Below are 22,216 nucleotides of genomic sequence, written 5' to 3'. Positions count from 1 at the left end.
GAGGTATGACTTCTGAAGGGTCTCAGGCCCAAAGTGACAACTGTTTACTCTTCTCCATAGATGCTGCCTGGCCTGCTGAGTTCCACCAGCATTTTGTGTGTGTTGCTTTGGGCCTCCAGCATCTGCAGATTTTTCATGCTTGTATTTAGAATTCCTACTTGTGATTGCTGCGTGAAAGACCAGTACCATGGCTAACACGACTGCCAATGTTTTTGGCCAGTTTTAATATATTTCTCCCTTTTTATTTATGACATAAAATTAAAGGAAATGTATGTAATTATGTGAACCCGGAGTGTAAGTGGAGAAGCAGCACATGCTGGTTCAATTACTGACTGTAGAGCTAATGCAGTTTGACAGTTAATAACTTTTTATACTGTCAGCACTCTCTGTGTATGCTTGATTTGTTGATTTTATTGTGATTGATGTCTGGCCCATGCTACACCAGTACCAGGGAAATTACAGTCGGCACTTCATTGCTCAAGGCGAACAAGAAAGGCAAGAAAGGGAAGTTTTCCAACGAAACATGAGAAGTCGTCTCGAGTCATTCAAATCCACCAAACATAATGTCTACCCTTCAAAGAACAAATGCAGACATAAAAAGGAGTACAAATGTCAGAAAAAGGCAAGTTTCTTTACAGTTGCATGAAGTTGGTTTTATATTTTAAGGCCATGGAACACTTTCGGGGCAAAATATTTTCCACATCTGTTGTTACAGGAGAAATAATCCACATGAAAGGGGTTTGCCTTTTCTGTTTTTCTGCTCTACAGACATATTTTCTTTCAGTGAGTTGTTAGCTGGGTCGTGTATAATTGTGCTCCAGGCTAAGATATTGCGAAATGGCTTTCTCTTGAATTCAGTTTTAGTTTAAGTTTCTTGGGGACTGCATTTTCCATGTATTAAAGTTCCTATTAAATGACCTCATACGAGTACAGATCTAATCAAAGACGTTCTCCACCTCCGTTAATGTGTCATTAACCATAAGATGCATTGACTTTGCACTACAGTTAATAGAAGTCTAATCAACTCTTGGCTGAATTTCTATTGTTAACAACTAAATGAATATTTTATAATCCCAAGATAGCCTCAACTGGCAAATTTCTGCTTCCAAGAACAACGCAGACACCAAGTATCTTTTGCAAATTTAAGACTTTGTTTATGTTTTAATTTGTCTTACTTTTTGATCAAAGTCTCTGAGCAGATTAGGATATGAATCAGAAAATTCTGGGAATTCATGACAGGTCAAACTAGAGGCAAGAAAAAGGAATATATCAGCCCTTCCCTCTTTTAAATTTGGCTGCTCTGTCAAGACAGATTAATTCCTAATTTTAACATATTTTGAGCCACTACAGAGAAAATATGAAGGAATAATTTTAACATAACCCACTGTTGGAAAACCAATAGATCACTTCGATTTACAGACTGCCTGACACTAATTTCTATGGAGACAGAAATTGGGCAGCACCTAAAATCCATCAGTTTCCAGTCGTCGACTTGGGTTAAAGCTGTTCTGCAAACTTATTTCTGGTGTTTCCTTTAATACTTTTCCAATGGCTATATTAATCTTATATTCAGTCTGTGTTCAGAAATGTGCATGGTTAGTCTATCACTTTACTTTCTCCCCACTTTATGTGTGTTTTGTGCTTAAGAATGCTTTGACAATTTACCACTGAAATCTCTAACAGGAAGGGTGACAAGGTCCCGCTGTAAAGTGACCGCAGGGAATTGGGTGCGAAGTTAAAACATAGGACCTTCAGGGTGGTGATCTCAGGATTGAATCAGTGAGGTTAGAAATAGGAAGATAATGCAGTTTAACTCAAGACTAAGGAAACGGTGCTGGAGGGAGGTCTTCAGAGTTTTGGATCTTTGGGCTCTCTTACAGGGAAAGTGGGACCTGAACAAATAGAACATTTTGCATCTGAACTGGAAGGGGACCAATATTTTTGTAGGAAGTGGGCTCCCACACCATCACCAACCTTATTGACTCTGGGGATCTCCCATCCGCTGCCACTGACCTCATAGTTCCCCAACCCTGCACCTCTCGTTTCTACCTGCTCCCCAAAATCCCCAAACCTGCTTGTCCAGGTAGACCCATTGTTTCAGCTTGTTGCTGCTCCACTAAACTCATATCTGCACACCTCGACTCTGTTTTATCCCCCCCGGTTCAGTCCCTTCCCATCTACATCCATGACACCTCACACACTCTTGATCTTTTCAAGAATTTCAGGTTCCCTGGCCCATATCATCTTATTTTTACTATAGATGTTCAGTCCCTATACACTTCCATCCCCCACCAGGAAGACCTCAAAGTTCTCAGTTTCTTTCTGGACACTAGACCCAACCAATTCCCCTCCACTACCACTCTACTCCACCTAGCGGAACTTGTCCTCACTCTAAATAATTTTTCCTTTGGCTCCTTCGATTTCCTTCAAACAAAAGGTGTAGCCATGGGCACTCACATGGGTCCCAGCTATGCCTGCCTGTTTGTTGGCTACATGGAGCAGTCCATGTTCCAAGCCTACACTGGTGACTCTCCTGCACTTTTCCTATGCTACATTGACGACTGCATTGGTGCTGCTTCCTGCACTCATGCTGAACTCGTTGATTTCATCCACTTTGCCTCCAACTTCCACCCAGTCCTCAAATTCACCTGGTCCATTTCCGACACCTCTCTCCCCTTTCTCGATCTCATTGTCTCTATCTCTGGAGATATCTTATCTGCTGATGTCTATTACAAACCCACAGACTCTCATAGCTACCTGGACTGCACCCCGTCCCACCCTGCTACTTGTTAAAAAAAAACACCATCCCCTTCTCAGAATTCCTCCGCTTCCACTGCATCTGCTCTCAGGATGAGGTTTTTCATTCTAGAGTGAAGGAGATGTCCTCTCTTTTCAAAGAAAGGGGCTTCCCCTCCTCCACCATCAATGCTGCCCTCAACCACATCTCTTCCATTTCACGCACATCTGCTTTCACGCCATCCTCCCGCCATGCTACTAGGGATAGGGTTCCTCTTGTCCTCGCCTACCACCCCATCAGACTCCGTGTCCGGCACATAATTCTCCAGAACTTCCGTCACCTCCAACGGGTTGCCACCACCAAGCACATCTTTCCCTCCCCCCGCTTTTTCTGCTTTCTGCAGGTATCGCTCCCTACACGACTCCCTTGTCCATTCATCCCTCCCCACTGATCTCCCTCCTGGCACTTATCCTTGCAAGCAGAACAAGTGCTTCACCTGCCCCTACACCTCCTCTCAAACTACTATTCAGGGCCCCAAACAATCCTTCCTGGTGAGGCAACACTTACCTTTGAGTCTGTTGGGGTCATATACTGTGTTCGGTGCTCTCACTGTGGCCTCTTGTATGTTGCTGAGACCCAACATAGATTGGGAGATCGCTTTGCTGAGTATCTATGTTCCGTCCACCAGAGAAAGCGGGATCTCCCAGTGGTCACCCATTTTAATTTCACTTCCTATTCCCATTCTGATATGTCCATCCATGGCCTCCTCCACTGTCAGGATAAGGCCACAATTTGGTTGAAGGAACAACACCTTATATTTCATTTGGCTAGCCCCCAACCTGATGGCATGAACATCAATTTCTCAAATTTCCAGCAATGCCACCCCCCTCCCTTTCATCATTTCCCAAATCGCCTTTCCCTCTCTCATGTTATCTCCTTGCCCACCCATCGCCTCCCTGTGGTGCTCCTCCCTGCCTCCTCCCCACTTTTCTTTCTTCCATGGCTTTCTGTCTCTTTCACCAATCAACTTCCTAGCTCTTTGGTTCTTTGCTTCATCCCTCCCCTTCCAAGTTTCACCTATAACCTGGTGCTTCTCTCCTCCCCTCCCCCCCCACCTTTCAAATCCACTCCTCAGCGTTTTTTCTCCCGTCCTGCCGAAGGGTCTCAGCCCGAAACATTAACTGTACTTGTTTTCCATAGATGCTGCCTGGCCTGTTGAGTTCCTCCAGCATTTTGTGTGTGTTGCTCTTTGTAGGAAGGCTTGCTAGTAATGTTGCAGGAAATGGGAACCAGAATTCCAGAGCAGATAGTGGAGTAGTTGTGGGAACGTAGAGGTTAAACCTATATACACAGACAGGAAACAAAAGGTTGAGCAGTAGGACTAATGTTATGAGTTACACCTACAGTATTTCAATGCAATAGGCAAGGCAGCTGAGCTTAGGAGCATCAATCAGCACACAGAATTGTGATATTGTAGCCATTAGTGAGACTTGGTTGCAGGCGGGGCAGGACCAGCAGCTCAATATTCCAGGGTTCAGTTGTTTTAAAGGGGGAGAGTGGCATTACTAGTCAGGGAAAATGTCACAACAATGTTCAGATAGAACAGATTGGAAGGCTCATCTACTGAGTCGATATGGGTAGAACTGAGATGGGATTATACAGCCCCCAAAAGTCAGCCAGATTTAGAGGTGCAAATTTGTAGAGAGCTAGAAGACAGTTGCAGGAAAAGTAAGATTGTGATGGTAGGTGATTTTAATTTCCATATATTGACACAAGGATTGGAAGGGATAGAGTTTGTCAGATATATTCAAGAAAGTTTTCTTAAACAATATCTGGAGGTCTCAGCTAGAGAGAGTGTGATACTGGGTTTTCTATTAGGGAAATTGGGTGGGCTAAAGGAGGGCATAATGTTGCTCTGCCAAACAAGGTGAAGGAGAATCCCAAGGGCTTTTATAGTTGTGTTAAGAGCAAAAGGATACTTTTACTTCACTTAGAGATCAGTGTAGTCATCTGTGCATGGAGCCAAGAGAGATGCGGGGGGGGGGGGATGTTAAAAACTTAAATGAATTTTTTGCAATTGTATTTACTTGGGAGATGGACACAGAGTCTCTCGTACCGAGGCCAAACAGTAGTGAGGTCCTGGACCATATACAAGCTACAGAAGAGGAGGTGCTTGCTGCCTTCAGGCAAATTAAGGTGGATAAGTCCCCAAGGCAGACAAAGTGTCCCTTGGATCTTGTCAGGGGTTAGTGCAGAAATTGTAGGGACCCTGGCAGAGATGTTTAAAATATCCTTAGCCATGGTGAGGTGATGGAGGACTGGAGGTCAGCTAATGCTGTTCTCTGTTCAAGAAAGGCTCTAAGAATAAGAATAAGTCTGGAAATCATAGAATGGTGAGCCTGAAACCAGAAGTAGGCGAATTATTGGAAGGTATTCTGTGAGACAGGATATGTAAATATTTGGATAGACAGGGCTCAACGTGGGAGGACAAACCAGTGTAGAGATTACAAAGTGACCAATGGGACACTGAGGAGGGCAGTACAACAAAGAGAATAGTAGATCCATAATCCCTTGGAAGTGGCAATACTTCAGGTAGATGGGGTCATAAAGTGAGCTTTTGGCACATTGGCCTTTATACATCAAAATATTGAGTACAGGAATTAGGATGTTATATTAAAATTGCGTAAGATGTTAATGAGGCCAAATCTGGAGTATTGTTGGAAGTCTAGTCGCCTACCTACATGAAGGATATCAATAAGATTGAAAGAATGCAGAGAAAATTTGCGAGAATGTTGCTAGAACTTGAGCTGAGTTATAGGGAGAGGTTAATAGAATAGGACTTTATTCCCTGGAGGGTAGGAGAATGAGGGGGAGACTTGATACAAACTTATGAGGGGTAAATGTATAGAAATACGGTATAGGGTAAATGCAAACAGGCTTTTGCCACCGAGGCTGATTGCATTGAGATTGGGTAAGACTAGAACTGGAGCTCCCTAGTTAAGGGTGAAAGGGTGATACTTCTTCACTCAGGGTGGTGTGAGTGTGGGACAAACTGCTAGTGGAAGTAGTGACTGCAAATTCAATTGCGACATTTAAGAGAAGTTTGGATAAATACATGGATGGGAGGGGTATGGAGGCTTGAGGTCTAGATGCGAGCCAATGAGACTAGGCAGGATAATAGTCCAGCATGGACTAGATAGGTCAAATGGCCTGCTTCTGTGCTGTAGTGCTCTATGACTGACTAATAAGACTAACAAATAAAACATCCATCTGAAGCTTGTTTGTTTAAAGTATCGTATGCATATGGTGCGACAAATGAATAGAATCGAGCTTTCAATTTATAGGTTAAATAGTTGAGCTCAGAAAACTCAACTATCCATCTTTATTACTGAGTGCTTTGATGTGGTTTCCAACAGAGAAATGCTGAAGGTGCAAATGGCCAAGTACCTAATGATAAGTTGCGGAGAAACGTCAGCTGGCATGATACAAGTAAGTTCTGTAATTGATTAACTCACTTACAATTTAACAATGCATTCTTTCCCTGCACATGATCTTCCTATGTATATATTTGAACTCAAGATATTAATCATTGAAACATTTTCCTTAATTTTCTCATGGTGAGATTGGATAATCAACCATGCACCTTCACTAAATGGAACCAATAAACTAGTAGGTGACATTTGTAATTAAATATATCTAACATATTGTTGCAGTTCAGGGTCCGTAATAAGAACGTATGAGTCTATTTTAATGGAAAGGTTGCTTAACTCCAGACCATTTATTCTAGTATCCAACTTGGGAAAAGATTCATTGAAACAAACCCAGGTCTATCTCTCCAGAAGTAGAAACATTACTGACTTGCAGGATCCTTGAGCTGCTTGGGTCAATTATTGCCTGAAGAATAATCCAACATCTGGAGAGCATTCACACTCAGCATTAACATACACGTTCTTGATCTCATTTCCTTCGAGAGTGACTGAAGGCAAACTTGAAATTTTAACACTGTATTTTAAGAGCACAGGATTAAAGTAATGTTTATTATACAGTACAATATTTATTACAGAATGAACTTTGGAAGGATTGTTTTCTCACAAGGAGCTGAAGCCTTTCAAGTCCGAAGCACTAATCGATGGGCACAAAACATACCAAGATTTTGTTGTTAACATTTGAAAATGCAAGAAGACTTGGTTTTAAATTTGCACACAATATATGTTGGAAAATTGAATGCCTTCACTACTCCAAATCTTAGAGTATAGACACAAGTTTCCAAATCTAAAACTCGGTTAAAGTTAAATTCCTTTCAAATGTACAACAAGTATTTTACATAGTATCAAATTCTGTGTAAGTTCTGTAACTATTGTTCTTATCTCTGGCATTGTAGCTGAGTGAAGTTCTTGGCCAAATTCTTATTGATAAGTAATTATCATCCTGTACTTTCTTTTGGATGAGAATACTTCTCAATATTTTCTGTAGATAGCCAACATTTTCTTGTTACCCATGTAGCATATGAGAAGATGAGAATCATTTAGCCAAATGGCTTTTCAAGCTTGTGTAGCCTCAGGCTCGCTCAGCTCATTTCTTCCAATCTGTTCTGGATCGATTTCTTGAGTTTCTGCTGATCTTTTCGAGGGTCAGTCATTGTTTCGTCTCTCTGGATTAATTCATTAGTAAATGACCGCAGTTTCGGCTCGGAATTCTGTTTCCCTGTCTCCACTTTGACGAGCGTGAACTCCAATTTTTCAGTGGTTGTCCCAAAAATGCAGCATTCAGTCTCCAGCCTGCATTTCTGAGTGTTCAGTTCAGCGATGCAAATCTCCTCTCTCAGCCAAACACTCAGGATCTGCGTCCTTCTCCAGACCTGGCACCCATCTAAAGGAAGTTTTACTTCATTAATTTTTTGTCGCCCGGGCTCTGGCACTCGCCTCGTATCATAGTCCCCCAAGGCAAATCCAAACCCTAGGCGATCGTCTATATACACCAAAACTCCAAACAAATCCACATCCCCCATGGCCTTCCCCATGCCCTGCGGGAAGGTTGCAGGGACTCCGGATATGCCCTGTGGCATCTTTTCGGATTGGAAGAATCCTAGGGGACCTATAACGGCCATCTTCTCCTTGTCGGCATCACTCATCGAGATCTGGCAACATCCATCCCTCAGATCCAGCACATTAAACCACGTGGTACCACACAAACAGACCATATCCTCTTCGGCCCTCAGGACTGTATTCTGATCAATGACAGTGCACCTGTCCAGAGTCCTATAATCCACACACTCGCTGCTTACGTCTTCCACGGCTACAGGATCCTGTTGCCGCGACCCCTTTCTCACCGAGGTGTCTTCAGTGGTCAACTCCCCTCCCTCGTGGTATTTTGGAGCGTCTACTAAGAGAGTCTCACCCTCAGATACTTCCCTCGGCGGGCCGTACCATCATCAGCTCTCGTTTAAATTCGGTACTGGCCTAATGCTGCTACGCACGTCCTCACAAGCAGCTTGAAACACTGGGTGCACAGACAATGCTCCCAAACAGCTCTCACTCTCCTCCTCCTCCTGGCAGGCCCCCATGCGCCTCCTCACCAGCCCCCTCCAGAATCGAAACACTGCCCGTTGCACCAGGGTCTGGACACATCAGCATTAATGATTCACGACCCTCTGACACCCACACATTGGCCTCCAAGAACTCCAGTTTCACTGACCAATATCCATCGTCTGGATAATCACTGGCACTGGTACCCCAAATCTGCAGTGCCCTTAATGTTGTCAAGGGTAAATGCTTCAGAGACCAGTTATAAAACGAACTGTACAGCAACTTGACCTGCACCCTGGTGTCGAGGATGGCTTTAGCATAGCTTCCATCTATCCATAACGACACCGGAGGGCGTGGTCCCTCTAAGCCTTCAGGAATAGGGTCTGTTTCTTTCACGAGTTCCTTGGTACATTGCTGGGAACGTGCTCTCCCAGAGACCCCAAGCCGTTTCCCCAATGGACCTCCACTAAGTTTCCTGACACCTCTCTGATCAGCTGAACAACTGAGGGAGGGGCTGATCCCCTTATATGATCCCCCTGACACTGCAAGATATTCAGCTGCACCCCCCCCCTCCAGCCAGAAAAGATACACTGAAAGCTTTTCCCCAGTCTCCTGACACAGATATGGAAAGCCTCCCAGGTGCTGCATTTTACTTCCAGTCGAACCAAACGCATTTTCCCCCGCTTTCAGATAGCTGGCAGCTGTCACTACGGGGTAATTGAACCTGACAGTTCTGACAACGTCAACAGCCCGCCTATCCAAACTTTCAATCAATCCCTGTCGCTCTTCCTCAACTGAGCACTGCCACTCATCTAACAACTGAGAGATCCGTTCCGCCCACGTCTCGTATGCCTCCGCCCCTTTAGGGGTGGACATTATCCCAAAAACCAGACGGAGCCTGCCATAGCTGGAACATTTATTCGCAGACAATACCTCCAAATCAGACTATTCTTTCCTCTCTCTCCTAACAGTATGGACAGCCCATGGTCCCGCCACACCTGGGGCACCAATAGACACTGGCAGTCCCACCACCAACTCGTCAGCGCTAGTCTGAACTGGAACAAAGACCTCCGGGGTACCAACAGCCACCCCACCCAACACGCATGCAGTAACAACCAGCAATCCCACAGAGGCACACCAGCTTTCCGCCCCCCGCAGCATGTATAATTTAAAGAGGGCGATCACACAGCTTCCTACAAAAATCCATATTCCGGATGAGTAACCCCACAATGTAGCCCCCTGGTAAGCCTCAGTCTCGCTCAGCTCGCTTTCATCTAGGGGGAGCAGCCTTAGGACCCGCCAAACTCTGTAATCGAGTTTGTGTGGATGCTGTGTGATGTACCCCACTACGCCAAATAACAGACAATGCACCAAATGCAATTAAATGATTACACTTTATAGATCTTACTGGAACTATGTAATTAATAGAGATAAAATATAAAAGGAAAGTAAAAGGTGCCAAACTTATCAAAGTTCAACCACTTTGTGCACAACAGTTGGAGCTCAATTAGCGGAGTCTTTTTTCCACCATTTGATCCCCTCCAACCCCCTCGACCCGCCACCTGGGACCAACCATGGTGGTTGACCAGATGCTCCACACGAGTCTGTCTTTGTCTCCTTTCCTCGCCGAAGACCCTGGGCCTCGGACTCCTGCTCGTGGTTCGTCCCTCCACCCAGCTTACAGCATCGCGTCTCCTCTCTCTGCCTCGATCGCGCCTTCTGCCCCAAAGCCCGCGAAAACAATAGCTTACAGACACACAAGAAAGAATAACATCTATCCCAATAGGTTAGCAAATGAATATAATTCTCATTGTCAGTAATTATAATTCAAACAAGCTACGACAGAGAAGCACTTTCTCTGCAGTTAACATAACAAAGAAGCCATTTTATTCTAACAGAACAAAGAAGCCATTTTATTCTAACATAACAAAGAAGCCATTTCATTAGCCTTAGCAGTAACATAAAAGAAGAAACCCCTTACACCTGTACCACCATTGTATAAAATTATGGCTGTTATAGTCTTGACCAAAACAGTGCTTTCCTGCTGCCTCCCTTTGACTCCCTTGCAGATCATTTCGTCCATCAGTCTTCACCATGAATAAAATCAATGAGTCCACCTTGACAGCTCACTGCAGTGGAAAATTCCAAAGTGTAATGAGCCTGTAAAAGAAGAGGTTCCTCATCACCATCTTAAATGGACAATTCGTTATTCTAGGTGCCCTTATTAGGGGAAACTTCCTCTCAATATTCTTCCTTTCAACCCCCTCACGAATGATATATGTTTCAATATGCTCACTCTATATTTTTCTAAACTCAAGAACTAATCTGCTCAATCTTTCTTCAAATCTTAACACAATTGGCCAAACTATCAATCTAGTGAACCGTCTCTGCAATACCTCCAGTGCAAGTACAGCCTACCTTAAACATGGAAACCAAACTTGTACTGTGTTCCAGGTATGTTCTCACCAGTGCCTTGGAAAGTTGCATTAAGACTTAGCTACTTTTATACTTTATGCCCTTTACAATAGAAGTCAATATTCCAAGGGATTCTCTAATTTCTATATGCTGTATCACAGCGTTCTGTAGTTTCATATCATAATGATTTTTTCTTTTTTCATTCTTCCATGCAATGTGGATAACATTAAACCGTATTTTCCCATGTTAAAATGCATCTGCCAACTTCTTACCCGCACACATAACCTTTCTCTATTCCTCTGAAAACCATTGTTCTCTCCTTTCAATTTGCTAACCCACCTGTTTCACTACATCAACAACTATCTTAACTGTACATCCAGTCACTTCTTTTAAATCATTAATGTAGATCACTCACACAGATGTTTCAATGTCATGAAATACTGTAAAATATATATGTGGTATATTAAAAGGATTGTATCAAAAATATGATGGTGTCAGATCAAAGTGGAGATTTGGAAGTGGAGAAAAAAAATCATTCCAATCAGCCTATGGTGTTCTTTTCTGTAACTAATAGAAGACAATTTTGCTGTTCTATTCAACCAGCACCTTAATGGCCAGACCTTTCCTCTACTGCGATTAACAATTATGAAAAAGGTTTTTCTAGTGAGCATTCTTGTATTTAGTGTCATTATTTGAAAACGTGAAAAATTAATGCCCTTTGCAAGCTTTGTTTCATTGAAGGAGGAGTGACAGAGTGTACTTCACTTGCAATTAATTTACTATCCAATACCAAAATGACAATCGAACAGAGACTTTTTGCAATTCAGGTTTCCCCAAGGTCCAAGATAACTTGCTGGTGTTAAGAAAGAGGCAGTGTTGGAAAACATAAGGACAGATAAGTCCCTGAGGCAAGATGGGATCTACCCTTTGTTGCTACAAAAGCGAGGCAAGAGATTGCTGGAGCATTGACAATGACTTTGTGTGCTTACTGGCCAAGGAGTAGTATCAGAGGAATGGAGGATAGAAAACATTCTACTGATCAAGAAAAGTAATAGGGATAATGCTGGAAATGAAAGACCAGTGAGTCATATGTTAGTGGTGGGCAAACTAATGGAGAAGATTCTTAGGGACAGGACTTACAAGCATTTGGAGAAGCATGGTCTCATCAGGGATAATCAACATGGTTCTGTGTGGGACGGACATGCCTTATAAGCCTGGTTGACTTTTTCAAGGAAGTGTCAAAGTAAATCGAAGTCAGCAGAGCAGTGGATGTGGTACATATTGATTTTAGTAAGGCCTTTGGTAAGGTTCATCCAGAAAGTCATGAAGGACAAGATACATGGAAACCTGACAGCATGAACTTGGAATTAGCTAGCCCACAGAAGGCAGAGGGTGGTATTAGATGGCGCATGTTTTGCTTGGAGGTCATTGAGCAGCAGGAATCTGTTCTGGTACTCCTGCTTTTTGTGGTTTTAATAAATGAGTTGGATGATGAAGTGGAAAGGTGGGTTAGTAACTCTGTAGATGATAAAGAATAGTGGAATTATGGATAGTATAGAAGTTTGTTGTAAGTTACAACTGGACATAGAATGCTGTGCTAGTCTGAGAAGTGGCTAACAGAGCTCAGTCCGGAAAAGCACAATGGGAAGTTGAACTTGATAAGATATGTTACGTACCCCGTAACTGGATTGCCAAACCAGCAGAAATGGATCACTCAGTTGGAGTCTGGATTACTAGAACTAAGAAAGTTTTATTAAAGAAACAAGCAACACAGTACTCTAATCAAAAGGATAATAAGTGCAACAGTTCAGCAATGATAAACACACATGTACACAGAATTAAGATAACAGGATCAATCAAGCTCTATCGTCGTCTAGGGGTAAATGACCAGTTTTAAAGTGACGCAAAGTTCAGTTCAGTTCAATTGAATTCAGTTCAGTTCGCAGTAATCACTGCCGTGGGAGATGGACAATGTGGGGGAAGGAGAGAGAGAGCAAAACGAATGAACATTCAAATGGCTTCCACACAGACCTTCGATATTCTTTGCAGTCAGTTTTCGGGCGAGCCCTTTGTGATGTCTTCTGAGGTCACCGACCGTGACCCCTCCGTTTCCAGATTCGATCGTTTCTCTGCGGTGAACCTGGCACCCAGGCAAGGGAGGACACACACCAGGTTCCTGCTGATCGTGCCTTCCCACCCTGTGCGTCTATGGCTTGGTCCCACGACCAGCCTTCCAAAACTTCCCACCGACTTGTGGGAGACGCACCGCTTCCACGGTCTCATTACCTCAGGGTGTCGTGTGTGTCTTGCCTAAGCGAACCTGTCCCTTTTTATCCCCCTGCTGGGGTATCGCCTGTCCATCACTTCAAACAGTTCAGGGTTCAAAGGGGGAGCCGGTCTTGACAGCTCTCCTTCCGTTAAACTCTCCCGTCCCTTCATTAACATCTCCAAATGCTGCTCCATTGTTTTCCTTATCTCCCTTTCTCCTGAAGACGGGTGGCAGACCAACTGCTGATCCCACTGGTGCCAGCACAGGCCAGCTAACATCTTAATCTATGTGTATTCTCGTCACAGATAATACTAGATTAATAACAGAATTTTTGGCAGTGTGGAGGAAAAGGGGGCTTGGGTCTGGGGTCCTCATCCTTAGGTCCTTCAAAGTTGCTGTGCAAGTTGATAGGGTGTTTAATAAGGCATTTGGTGTGTTGGTCTTCATTAGACAAGGGATTGAGTTCAGGAGCTGCGAGATAATTTTGTAACTCTGTAGAAGTCAGGTTAGACCACACTTGGGAGTATTGTATTCAGTATTGGTCACCTCATCGGAGAATGTGGAAGCTTGAAAGAGGGTGAAGAGGAGATTTACCAGGATGCTGCCTGGATTAGACAGCATGTCTTAGGAAAGGTTGAGCAAGCTAGGGCTTTTCTCTTTAGAGAAAGAGGATGAAAGACGACTTGATAGAAGTGTACAAAATTATAGAAGAAATAGATAGAAAGGAGTTAGGGTGGCAATAGCTAATATAAGAAAATATTATTTTAAGGTGAGTGGAGAAAAGTATAGCAAAGATGTCCGAGGTGTTCCTTTGCCCAACAAGTGGTAAGTGCCTGGGATGCACTTCTAGGGCTGGTGGCAGAGGCAGACACCATTAGGGACATATAAAAGATCCTTAGATAGTCTCATGGATATAAGAAAAATGGAGGGGTATGGGCTATGTAGGAAGGAAGGATTAGGTTGATCGTGGACTAGGTTTAAAGTTCGGCACAACATCCTAGGCTGAAGGGTCCATATTGTTCTACGTACTATTCTATGTTCTATCCACCGTTTAATCATAACAATTCTAGATTGTCTCTGCTATGAATATGGATTCCTTTTTCTATAAAGAATGTCCTGATAATCATCAAAAGTAACCTTTTCCAGGATTCGACCCATCTTCTTTAAGTTGATGTCATTGACTAGCTGACATCTCATTTTAATTTTGGATAACAGTCACAGCCCTGTTTGTTGCCCTGTTGAACACTGTACTATTGAAATCTTCATCTCTCAGCAAAAGCCATTGCTGTGACAGGTCTAAAACTGCTGTAAGCAACAGATCCACATTTTCTCATCCATAAAGAATGAGGTTTCTCCACATGTTGGAATTATGGATGACTGTTAGCAAGTTGCTGGCTGAACTTGTTAAAGAAGAAGCTTTAATGAATGATAATTATTTAAGCCTATAACTTAAGCATGTGTATCAGCCTTCTTCGGTAACAGGCAAAAAAGAGGGTTGAGTTCTGTGATAAAAGGTTGCAGATTCACATATTATGGTTACCCATCGAGGGTGCAGTATGATGATGAAGAAGAAGAAGAAATAGCTAGTAGCAAATCTCAGAAGTGCTGAATGTTTTAGAAAGAATTCTTTTAAACTTTCCTAATCCATAGTGAAGTGTTCATGAAGAAGGAAATACTGGAACTTAATGGATGCTACCTGCTGCCCAGAATTATGTTCTGCAATGCCTTCTGTAAAGTACTGGATGCCATTCCTTTGGCCTTTAGCACCTGAGAATTATGTAGCGAGATCTCTGCTGCCTAAAAATTGTGCAGTGAGATCTCATCTTTGAACAGATGTCAGCTAGTATGGATCCTAGAAACTTCACTGAAACTGTCTGGACAACAGAAAGCCAGGGGTGAAACACTTTTGTGTCAAATCTATGAAGGTGTGACAATTATAGATGCTGTTATAATTTAATAATTTTAGAAATAAAAACTACTTATTTTTAAAAATACCAAATAAAAGCTCAACCAAACCCATCATATAAAACATTAACTTAACATAAAATATGTTCTGCTGAAGGGTGTTGGCCCGAAACGTTGACTGTACTCTTTTTCATAGATGCTGACTGGCCTGCTAAGGTCCTCCAGCATTTTGTGTGTGTTGCTTGGACTTCTAGCATCTGCAGATTTTCTCTTGTTTATAAAATGTGTAGTGATGACTTGCACTATTCCACAGGTTTAGAATCCCCGTCTAAGTGAATGGGATCTCTAATTCTCTACCACGGTTTCGATTGGAGGGGAAGTTCTCTTGTGCAATGCAGGAAAAGTGCAACAAGGCTGGATCCATTGCTGGACTCCACGTGGAGCCCTGTGACAGAGTATAGTGTCAGATTTGACATTGCCTACCATTCAGCAAATTTACCCAAATTTTATTATGCCAAAACTGCTAGTGACCTTCAGAATCACCGGCGGCAAACGACAAAATTCTGCTCTTAATGCTGTGATTTTCCAAGATTCCGCCTCCCTCCTCAGGCATTGGAAAAGATGAGGGTGCAGCTTCAATATCCCTTGAAGCTCACTTTAATTGATCTTCTTTAAGTAAATGCATTTGCAGCTAGTTCACTTAGTGGAGTATTACTGATGAGTTTGATACTTATTTGATAGCAGGTTTATACACTTTCCAACATGTATTGTTACATGCCAGTCAGGATATAAAGTTTGATGATTCCATTCCTCCATGACCCATAGTTCTTGAGATCAGTGCTTGCATTCTACTACACTCCTAACATTGGACAGCTAAACACCAAGTTTCCATCTTCCTGGTGATACAATCACCGACGTGGCATACAACAGCAGAATTATCGCTGATGTGACATCTAATTGAAGCAGTTAAGGGGCATTAATTATTCTTTTTTTCCATGGTAAAAATAAGTGACTAAATTATGATTTTTTTCTCCTGATGTACAGAACACTGGAGCATTTAATGTTTCCTTTCTATTGGCCCTAGTTCCAGTTTTTGTCGAAGTTGACTCTGAAGATGAGGAAAAAGATGACCCTGTGAAGGTAAATGAGCAGGAGGATGACGAGGGCATCACCTTCATGGCACGTACACGGGATGTGAATTTACAAGAAAGAAAAATCTCAGGTACAAATGGACTTGAAAACCAAATTAGATACATGCTCTGATATTTACAAGGAACATCGAAGGGAGACTAGAAATGGATGAATAATCCACCAAGGTTTTGTGGAGGATCTACAGAATCATTTTCACTTTGTTTCTCTCCACTTGGCACCCAGGATGACACCCGATGGGGAGATTAGTGCAGATGATTACCATCAACAAGGGAATTGAGGCAGCGAAAAGTGGGATTGATGTATGGGGTAAGAGTGAGGCCTCAAAAAGCTCATCTGGCTTATGGGAGGGGCTGATAAGAATGCATCTTTTGTGAAATTGACATTACCCATAAACCTTTCCCAGCCAGATTTCTCAAGTACTGGAGAATCCATGCAGCGGCAATGCCAAGTTTCCAATTGGACTGTGTGCGAGCACAGGTTAAACCCACTTTTCAATAACAAGACAGTCAGACAATACATTATTTACTTCCAAGCAAATGTAGCAGGCACATCCATAGTTAGAGGCAAAATTCTCCATTTCTCCCATCATTGTAGGCCTTTAATAAGGGCATGTCACTATGCAAATTTCTAATGTTGATGAATAGTCCAAACTGTCATGAAGCAGGAATATATAACGTATCTGTTCTGAAATGCTATTCTACACTAAAATAGAAAAAAATAGGAGTGAAATTAAAAGGGAAATTAGGAAAGTGAAGAGAAAGCATCAGAATATGCAACAGATAAAATCAAAGAAACTCAGTGGGTATTTTACAGATATATTAGGAAGTGAACTAAGCACTTCTTAAGAACTAAAAGGGTAGACTTCATGAATTGAATTGACTTTATTTCTTATATCCTTCACATATTTGAGTAAAAATCTTTATATCACGTCCCCATCTAAATTTGCAATGTGCAATCATAGTAATTTATAATAAATAGAACAGTCAATGTAACATGGAAATACACTCAAATCAGCCTGAGTTAATCAGTCTGATGGCCTGATGGAAGAAGCTGTCCCAGACCCTGTTGGTCCTGGCTTTTATGCTACGGTACCGTTTCCTAGATGGTTGCAGCTGGAATAGATTGTGGTTGGTTTGACTTGGGGCCACAGTGATCCTTTGGGCCCTTTTCTCACACCTGTTTTTTGAAGTGTCCTGAACCATGGGAAGTTCACAACTACAGTTTGGTTGCCTGCACCACTACTGTTGTGCCTTTTTCACCACGCAGCTGGTGTGTACAGACCATGTGAGGTCCTCAGTGATGTGGATGCCAAGGAACTTAAAGCTTTTTACCCGCTCAACCCCAGATCCATTGATGTCAATAGGGGTTAGCCCATCTCCATTCCTCCTGTAATCCAAAACCAGCTCCTTTGTTTTTGTGACATTGGGGGAGAGGTTGTTTTCTTGACTTCTTCCTTGTTGGCCACCTTGTTATTGTTTGAAATTAGGCCAATCAATATGGTGTCATCCGCAAATTTAATTAGCAGATTAGAGACCATGTTTCAGTTACAAGAGGTGTAAAATACTTAATATTTTGTGAATGCTTTTTTAAGGGGGATGATGGTGAGATTGTATTTAAGAGGAAGAGTGTGAAACATAGTAACAGAGCAAAAGAGTAGCATCTTTAAAAAGAAAAAAGATTTCCAGGACTGGATGTAATATTATTCAGGATGTTAAAACTAATAAAGGATAAAATTGCCAAAGACCTCTGTCGGATTCAAACGCCTTTGTAAAAGAGTAGACCACTGTTAACATTGTATTATTAGAAGGGAAGTGAGAAATGGATAAAAAGAGTAATCCAGGTCAGGTTGTTTAACTACTGCTCATTAAATCTATTGGAATCAATTCCAGGGAACATTATGGTCCTTAATTTAGGAAGGCACAGTCTAATTAAAGATAAACACCATGGATTTGTTAAGGAATGGCTGTGTCTGAATAATTTGAATTTTTTGAAGATTAGTAAATTGGGTTGATGAGGTTAATTTCTCCAACTTAATCTACATGAATTTTAACCAAGGGTTTTGGCTATATCCAAAATGATAGATTTTTTTTCAGAAGGAAAGGCAAATGCACCCAAAGAAGAATGGTAAACTGGATTCAGAATTAGTTTAATTATAGCAAACAATATAGCAGATAGATTTGTGGTTATGTGACAGGAAGACTGTTACAATGGTGCTCCACAAGGTATAGTGCTTGGTCCCTTGCTATTTTTTGTTTATACACTAATCATTTAAAATTAAGTGTGAAGGCCATAATAAGGATGTTTACAATGATGCAAAAATGGCTGCGTTTCACTGGGAGGAGATACGCTTTAGATTACAGGCACATATAGATGGTCTGGTCATTTGGGAAGAAAATTAGCAAGTGAAATGTATTCCATACAGGAGTGAAATTATGCATTTGTGGAGTTTCAAAAAGGCAAGAGTAAACGTATTCAACTCCAGGATATGAAAAGAGGAACAGATCCTTAAAGAGAGTATAACAGATAGATGAAGTCATTAAAAAGACACAAATGGGATATTATTAGCAAAAGCTTTCAAATTTAGGAGCAGGGAAGTTAGAATGGGATAGAGTGCAATACTGTTTAAGTCGCTACTTGTGTGTTGATTGCAGTGTTAGCTAAAACTAAATACAGTGTTGCTGTGGCCACATTTTCAAAATTGTGATGACAGCAACAAATAACCACCTGAAACAAAAACTCTTGATTCACCATTTGCTTCAGTGTGTGCAAACATGTCTGAAACATCGACCACGAGGTGCAATCGAAACATCCCCAACTCTGAGCTTTAATTTTGCTTATGATTTACCTTTGCGAACAGACGCTAAACAGTAATTGACTGTTGGGTTTATTCAGAGTCCACAGAACTGGACTCTGCATTTCTATTGCTTCACCACTGTATACTTGAATTTTTCTCTGCAGATCATAAGGACAAGTTCTTGGTGTTAGTCTGACTGTGTGATAGACTGGCACACTTGCCAATAAAGAGTGGGCAAATCCTGACATGATCCCCATAGTCCATATCGACAACCTGATATTCATAAGCAGGAAGAACCAAGTCTAACCATCCATTCCCACAAACCCCCAACCCCTCTCTGAAACAATTTAAAGGGATCATTGATTTGTTGGTGACACACACAAAATGCTGGGGGAACTCGGTAGGTCAGGCATCATCTATGGAAAGGTATAAAGATTCAACGTTTCCGGAAAAGAACCATCATCAGGACTCATCATTGATTTGTAAGTGACTAATTAAAGGGGTAGCTGTTTGGAGAGAAGTGTCAGAAGTAGGGAAAGTTACGAAAGTTTTTGGAGATTGTGGTAACTGAGTTTTGGACTTTCATTAACTACTGCACCTTTGTCCTGCTTGAGAACATTGGCCATTTCTCTGAGTCTTTAACATTCTTTATCATTTGCAAGCTTTATTCTCATTTTTGCACATTAGATGTTTGATGGTCTTTGTGGTGTGGGGTTTTTCATTGTTTCTCTGTTTTATGGCTGCCTTACAAGAAGATGAGTCTCGAGGTTGTACATGGTATACAACTAACCAGTTCCCCTCCACCACCACCCTCTTCCTTCTGGCAGAATTGGTCCTCACCCTCAACAATTTTTCCTTCGGTTCCTCCCACTTTTGAGGGGTAGCCATAGGTACCTGCATGAGCCCTAGTTGTGCCTGCTGTTTTGTTGGCTAGGTGGAAAAGTCCGTGTTTCAAGCCTTGCCTGGAAATGCTCCTCAACTCTTCCTCTGTTACATTGATGACTGCATTGGTGCTGCTTTCTGTTGACCGACGTCTTTCATGAACCCACTAATCCCAACACTTGTCTTGACTATACCTCTTTTCACTCTGTCTCCCGTAAAAATGCTATTCTCTTTTCTCACTTCCTTTGTCCTTGCCACATTTGTCCCCAGGATGTGGCTTTCCTTTCCAGGGCATCAGAGATGTCCTCCTCCTTCCATGCTCAGGGTTTCCCTTCCCCCACCATTGATGCTGCCTTCACCTGCATCTCTTCCATTTCCTTAACATCTGTGCTCACCCCATCTTCCCACTGCCTTAACTGTGATAGAGTTCCCCCTGTGCTTACCCTACCATCCCATGAGCCTCCGCACCCAATACATCATTCTCCATTACTTCCGTCATCTCCAAAGGAATCAAAAACACATCTTCCCCTCTCTCCACTTTCCACAGGGATCATCCCTCCGTGATTCCCTTGTCCATTTGTCCCTCCCCACTAATTGCCTTCCTAACACTTACCTCTGCAAGCAGCCAAAATGCTACACTTATCCATTCACCTCCTCCCTGACATCCATTCAGGGCCCCAAACAGACCTTCCAGGGTAGACAACACTTTACCTGCAAATCTGCTGGGGTCATCTATTGTGTTCAGTGCTCCTAAAGTTTCCTCATCCACATTAGTGAGACCTGTTGAAAATTGGGGGAACTGCTTCATGAAACATCTCTGCCCCATCTGTGTAATCCAGAACTTTTTGGTGGCAAAATATTTTAATTTCGATTCCCATCCTCATTATAAAATGTTGCTCCATGGCCTCCTCTTGTGCCAAGATGAGGCCATCCTCAAGGTGGAGGAGCAACACTTTAAGTCAATCTGGGTAGCCTCCAGTGTGATGGCAAGAATATTGATTTCTCTTTCTGGTTATAAAGAAATCCCTCCCCCTCCCCTCTTCTTCTATCCTCCACTCCGGCCTCTTACCTCTTCTCTGCTCTCTATCACCTGCCCCTTGGTCCCCTGCTCCTTCCCTTTCTCCTATGGTCCACTCTCCTCTCCGGTCCTTTACCTTTCCTCACCACCTGCCTTCACTTTCTAGCTATCACCCTTTCCCTCCCCCTACCTTTTTATTCTGGCATCTTCCCTCTTCCTTTCCAGTCCTGACGAAGTCTCTCTGCCTGAAACATCGACTGTTTATTCATTTCCATGAATGCTGCCTGACCTGTTGAGTTCCTCCAGCATTTTGTGGTGTTGATATAGTATACCTACTTCAATAGTTATGTACTTTGATTAAAGAAAAAAGACAGAACACCCAGGAGAGTGGAATCTGCTGGGAGAGTGAAGAGCAAAAACTTTGTTTTGTAGCCTGTTATAGCATAAGATGCCTGTCACAACTGGGGCTTAACTGGGCCTCTATTTTGGATAGCTTTACAAAGATCATATCTGTGGGCTTCCTTGAGGTGCAGTGCGGTATTGATGGCGCCCATGTCAACTTGAGGGCGCCATGTGAGATTCCAGAGTATACTCCACCCTCCACTGGTTTCAGCCTTTCAATATCCAGTCAGTGAGCGCTTAGTCCATGTGTGATCTTGTGGTCAGTCTGGGGAGATCTCACAACATTTTCATCATGCCATAGTCCATCTACCTTCCTGCCACCAATCCAGACTAGCATGTGCCTACATGGTGACAAGGGCTATCCTTTGTCCAAGTAGCTGTGGGGTATTTAAATTCAAGTAATAATTAACAATCAGATTTCTTAAAGCAGCTCAATACTAATAGCAATGAAATTATCTAAATATTATAAAATCCCATAGAGAGAATGAATTCTGCAGTTTGGATTATATGTGACTCCAAACCCATCCATGGGCGATTAAGGAAAGGCAGTAAATGCTAACATTTGCAGTGATGTCTACCTCCTGTGAACAAATAAACACATGGAAAAAGCTGTGCAACAGAAGTGTACTGAAGGAGGCAGTTACACAGACACACACTTCTCCATCAAAGCATATTTATTATCAATGTATATGTATGTCACCATTTACTACCTTGAAATTAATTTTCTTGCAGGCATTTACAGGAGAACAAATAAATACAATAGAATTTATGAAAATACTATACATAAAGACTGACTAAAACAACCAATGTGCAAAAGAATAATTAAATAATACTGAGAACTCTGGTTGTAAAGTCCTTGAAAGCGAGTCTGTAGTTCAGAGTTGAGATGAGTGAAATTATCCACACTGTATCACAAGCCTGATGGATCTGGGTTAATGACTGTTACTGAACCAGGTGGTTGAGTGACCTAAGACTTCTGTACCTCCTTCCCGATCGTACCAATGACAAGAGAGTATGTCCTCAGTAAACAATGTGCTGCCATTCTCAACACAGATACTGGGTGATGGTTGGGTCTGCAAGTATAGAAATGGAGCCAGCCACTACTTGCATTCCATTT

The 22,216-nt window shown here is 42.3% G+C and overlaps 1 protein-coding gene across 1 annotated transcript in view; it reads left to right on the top strand.

The window, feature by feature from the left end:
• Positions 1–22,216, top strand: part of slc9a5 (solute carrier family 9 member A5) — a 252,309-nt gene that overhangs the window by 220,550 nt on the left and 9,543 nt on the right. Inside the window, exons 13-15 of the mRNA XM_063066729.1 lie at positions 446–622; positions 6,154–6,226; positions 15,936–16,073. Of these exons, the coding sequence (XP_062922799.1) occupies positions 446–622; positions 6,154–6,226; positions 15,936–16,073 (388 nt within the window). The remainder of the gene's footprint in view (positions 1–445; positions 623–6,153; positions 6,227–15,935; positions 16,074–22,216) is intronic.

This window comes from Mobula hypostoma, chromosome 14 (assembly GCF_963921235.1).
Source record: "Mobula hypostoma chromosome 14, sMobHyp1.1, whole genome shotgun sequence".
Taxonomy (NCBI): Eukaryota; Metazoa; Chordata; class Chondrichthyes; order Myliobatiformes; family Myliobatidae; genus Mobula; species Mobula hypostoma.
This window is presented reverse-complemented; position numbering and strand designations above follow the sequence as displayed.